This window comes from Pantherophis guttatus, chromosome 15 (assembly GCF_059756535.1).
Source record: "Pantherophis guttatus breed Tessera chromosome 15, ASM5975653v1, whole genome shotgun sequence".
Classification (NCBI taxonomy): domain Eukaryota; kingdom Metazoa; phylum Chordata; class Lepidosauria; order Squamata; family Colubridae; genus Pantherophis; species Pantherophis guttatus.
In genome coordinates, this window is record NC_142077.1 from 1,715,523 (window position 1) to 1,720,190 (window position 4,668).

The 4,668-nt window shown below is 48.4% G+C and overlaps 1 protein-coding gene across 1 annotated transcript; it reads right to left on the reverse strand.

Annotated features, from left to right (window-relative positions):
- Positions 1-202: 202 nt before the first annotated feature.
- Positions 203-4,397, reverse strand: LOC117656613 (arylacetamide deacetylase-like 3). The gene is made up of 4 exons (XM_034404795.3): positions 4,151-4,397; positions 3,170-3,386; positions 1,936-1,999; positions 203-1,053 (listed from the first exon to the last, which is right to left on the reverse strand). The coding sequence occupies exons 1-4, from the start codon at positions 4,325-4,327 to the stop codon at positions 279-281; spliced, it is 1,233 nt and encodes a 410-aa protein (XP_034260686.2). The 5' UTR covers positions 4,328-4,397; the 3' UTR covers positions 203-278.
- Positions 4,398-4,668: the final 271 nt, after the last annotated feature.

Consider the following 4,668-nt stretch of genomic DNA (forward strand, 5'->3'; position numbering starts at 1 on the left):
AAAGAAAGAGAGGGAGAGAAGGAGAAAGAGAGAGAGAAAGAGGACGAGAGAGAAGAGAGAGAAAGAGAGAGAGAGCGAGAAGGAGAAAGAAAGAGAAAAAGAGATTTTTACCAGAAGCATATACATACATACAGGGATAACGTCATGCTCGTAAGTGTGAAAAACTGCTTTTAAGTCCCCTTTTTCAGTGCCGTTGTAACTTTGAACGGTCACTAAACAGAACCGTTGCAAATCCAGGACCCCCTAATGATCAAAGCAAGGTGAAAAAAAAAAACATCTCATAAATCCCGGACAAAAGCAGCCGTTTTCTCCAATATCTCCATCCCAGCTGGAAACCGGATGAAATTCATATAACAGATATTGATGATGCCGTGAAATCCTTGCTCGGCGTGAAACCAGGAGACTTTCACCCCGTTGTCCTCCAGCCGTTTCTTGTACAACAACGAGTCGTCCCGCAGCACGTCGTACTCGCAGCTGACGATAAAAGTCTCCGGGAACCGCCTTAAAGTGTCGTCTTCGACGAAGAGGGACGAAAACGTGGCGTGGAGGAGATTCGGCACTTGGTCGTGGACCTCCGGCTTGAATTGTCCCAACGGACATCTCTTGTACCCCCGCCGTTTAAATCGTTCGGGGATGTTGTCCAAACTGAGCCATTTCTCAAACTTCTGTCGAAGTTCGTCCGGTACGTGACAACCCTTCATGATATCGTTGGTCAACGCAGAATCTTTCAAGAGGAACTTCAGCCCGTAGAACACCACGCTCTCTTGGAACAAGATGGGGATGGACGCGTTCTGCTGGTACGACGGGAGGTTGAAGTCCAGAGCTTGGAGACCCGGGTAGATCAGGGCGTGAGCGCGGATTTTGGGGAGGTCCGGACGTCTGAGAAGTTCTTGGGTGATGACGGTGGCGAAGTTGCCCCCCGCGCTGTCCCCGCCGATGACGATCTGCGAAGAGTCGACGCCGTGGTCCTCGGCGTGTTTCATGAAGTGGACGGTGGCGGTGAGACAGTCCTCCCACTGAGCGGGGAAAGGGTGCTCCGGGGACAGGCGGTAGCTGGAAAGACACCAGGGAGTAGAGTTACGGGACGGAATGATTTGGAGCTGACGACGGGGGGCGGGGGCGATCTTTGGGGCGCTCTGAGCTCGGGGGTTTCCCTGCAGACGTTGTGTGTGGAGGTAGATGAAGAGAGGAAACGTCCCTCCCTACCTCCTAGCACTGAGGATGTTCCCTAGTTGGGTGATAAAACGTCTGCAAGAAAACCACCAAGCTCAGAGACCACCAAGGGCCCCACAGTTCTCCTCCTCCTCCTCCTCCTCCTCCTCCTCCTCCTCCTCCTCCTCCTCCTCCTCCTCCTCCTCCTCCTCCTCCTCCTCCTCTCCCACTCCCTCCTAGCACTGATGATGTTCTCTAGTTGGGTTATGGAATGTCTGCAAGAAAACCACCAAGTTCAGAGAGCCCCAAGGACACGGACACACAGTAGTCCTTCTTCTCCTTCTCCTTCTCCTTCTCCTTCTCCTTCTCCTTCTCCTTCTCCTTCTCCTTCTCCTTCTCCTTCTCCTTCTCCTTCTCCTCCTCCTCCTCCTCCTCCTCCCTGTAAACTCCCCTCCCTTCTAACACTGATGAGGTTCCCTAGTTGGGTACAGGTAGCCTTGGACTTACAACAGTTTGTTTAGTGACCGTTCGAAGTTTCAACAGCACCGAAAAAAGTGACCTGGGACCGTTTTTTCACACTTACGACCATCGCAGCATCCCCCGTGATCAAAATTCAGACACTCAGCAACGGACTCCTATTTAATGACGGTCGCAGTGTCCCAGGGTCACGTAATATTCCCCTTTTGCGATCGCTAAACCAACTGTCGTAAATCGAGGACTTCCCGTAGCTTCCTCTTGAGAATCCGAGCACCTCCGTTTCCACGGGATCGACCGTCAACTCACCCAACCACGACCACCACGGCTTCACTCTCCTTCGCAAGTTTGCTGGTGATATCTTCGTAGTAATCTGGGAGAAGTGAGATGAAGGGATGTGTAATAATCAAATCATTCAACGGCAGCAACAGGAAAGTTTTCCTGCAAAGCTGACTTTGCGGGAAACTGGAAAATGGTGATATATATATATATATATATAGTTTTGAGGGTTAGAAGGAGAAAAAGAAAAAAACAGATTATAGAAAAAACATAAAAGGATGCCAGAACTCTAGAGCAAGGGGCACGTTTATATTTAGAATTGTTGCGAAGGAAAATGGAGAGAAAATTGTGTTTTTACATTTGCTTTCTTTGTTTTCTACACCGTGTCTTTTCCTTCCTTCCTTCCTTCCTTCCTTCATTTCCTTCCTTCCTTCCTTCCTTCCTTCCCTTTTCTCTCTATCTTCCTCTCTCTCTCTATCATCTATTTTCTATCATTTACAATATCTACTTTCCATCCATCCATTTCTTTCCTTCCTTCCTTCCTTCTTTTTCTCTATCTCCCCTTTCTCTCTCTCTCTATCTTCTATGGTATTATCTACAGTATACTTACTATCCCTCCATTTTTTTCCTTCCTTCCTTTCCTCCCTTCTCCCTCCCTCCCTCCTTCCTTCCTTTTTCTCTCCATCTTCCTCTTTCTCTCTCTATCATCTATCATTTACAATATATATTTTCCGTCCATCCATTTTTTCCTTCCTTCTTTTCTCTCTCTCTCTCCCCTTTCTCTCTCTCTCTCTAGTTATCTTCTACGGTATTATCTACAGTATACTTTCTATCCCTCCCGTTTTTCCTTCCTTCCCCCCTCCCTCTTTCCTTCCGTTCCTTCCTTCCTTCTTCCCTCCCTCCTTCCTTCCTCCCTCCCTCCCTCTCTCTCTCCTTCCTTCCTCCCTCCTTCCTTCCTCCCCCCTCCCTCTTTCCTTCCATTTCTTCCTTCCTTCTTCCCTCCCTCCTTCCTCCCTCCTTCCTTCTGTCAGCGCTGGAAGAAAGCCTAATTTGGAACGCTGACACCTCCCTCCCTCCCCCTTCTCCCTCCCTCCCCCCCTCTCTCTTTCCTTCCTTCCTTCCTCCTCCCTCCCTCCCTCCTTCCTCCCTTCCTTCCCCCATAATTATCCCCCATCATTTTTCTCATTCTCCTCCTGGACACGTCAAGCCAGCCGTTATCAATTTATCGATCGATTTAAGAACGTCAGAAGCTTCTCCCACTTACGGATGCTACCAATCATGCCAGCTCCTCCGTGGTAGAAAACGAAGCCTTTTCTCCGACCGGACCACGGGGATTTGGGATAATAAACCCGGACAGGAATCCCGTCGAAGAAGAAATCTCTTGCGGAAACCCCAGGATGGATCTTGGATTTCTTCAAACGTATCAGGAAGCGAATGAAAGTGACTTGCCTGCATAAATGCAGGACTTCCAAAGTCTTCCCCTGTTTTCGAAAAAAGGAGGAAAAAAGTCAAAAAGGATTTGGGGGAGCCTCTTTTTTTAAAAAAAAAAATAGAAGTTGGGGTCCCCAACTGGAAGGGACCTCGGAGGTCTTCTAGTCCAGCCCCCTGCTCAAGCAGGAGAACTGCCTAGACCATTTCAATCAATCAATCAATCAATCAATCAATCAATGAATCAATGAGAATACAGCTGGAAGGGACCTTGGAGGTCTTCTAGTCCAGCCCCCTGCTCAAGCAGGAGAACTGCCTAGACCATTTCAATCAATCAATCAATCAATCAATCAATCAGAATACAGCTGGAAGGGACCTTGGAGGTCTTCTAGTCCAACCCCGTGCTCAAGCAGAGACCTTATACCAACCCAGTTAAATGTTTCTTCAGTCTCTTCTTGAAAATGACGAAGCACCCACAATTTCTGGTGGCAAGCAGTTCCACTGGTGAATTGTCCTCACTATAATTTCTCTTTAATTCCAGCTTGCTTCTCTCCTTGGTTAGTTTTCCATCCGTTGCTTCTTGTCCTGCCTTCTGGTGCTTTGGAGAATAGCTTGACCCCTTCCTCTTCTTTGGGGGCAGCCCCCTCAAATATTGGAAGATGCTATCATGTCCCACCTAGTCCTTCTTTTCTCTAGACTAGCCAAGCCCAATTCCTGCAACCGTTCTTCGTACGATTTCGTTTCCAGCCCTTTAATCATCATTAATTGCTTACTCTTAAACCACGACTGTCGCTTTGAAAAACAATAGTAGACTTACCAGCGTGAAGAGCACCACAATGCACACATGAAGGAAACGCAACTTCAGGGGTTGCTGAAATCCAGGCGGGATCTTCGTCCGCGTGAAATCGTAATAAATGCCCCAGCAGACCAGGAGTAAAATCGCCATTCCTAGGGTCACTCCTGCGCCGAAGAGAACGTCCGAAAAAAATCCCATTTTTGGGGGGATAGCCGATAAACAACGCCAAGACCGAGAGAGCAGAGGCCACAAGGTGATGGAAGTTCTCCTCAAATCGTGGAGTTGTTTGAGAAGTGATTCTTGGCTTCTGCACCCACATGTGGAGCAGCAGAATTTCCATCCATGGGATAATTATGCCCGAGGAGGCGGCTTCCAACAATGTTGGATGGAATGTGGAAGTCACCGAGATGCCTACTTTGGTTGTAGGCCAGAAGATAGGGAGTCCTCCCCACTCCCTTCCTACACATGACCCAAAACATGGTCACAACATCACTTCTCAATCCCAATAGAGACGGAAGGGATCTTGGAGGTCTTCTAGT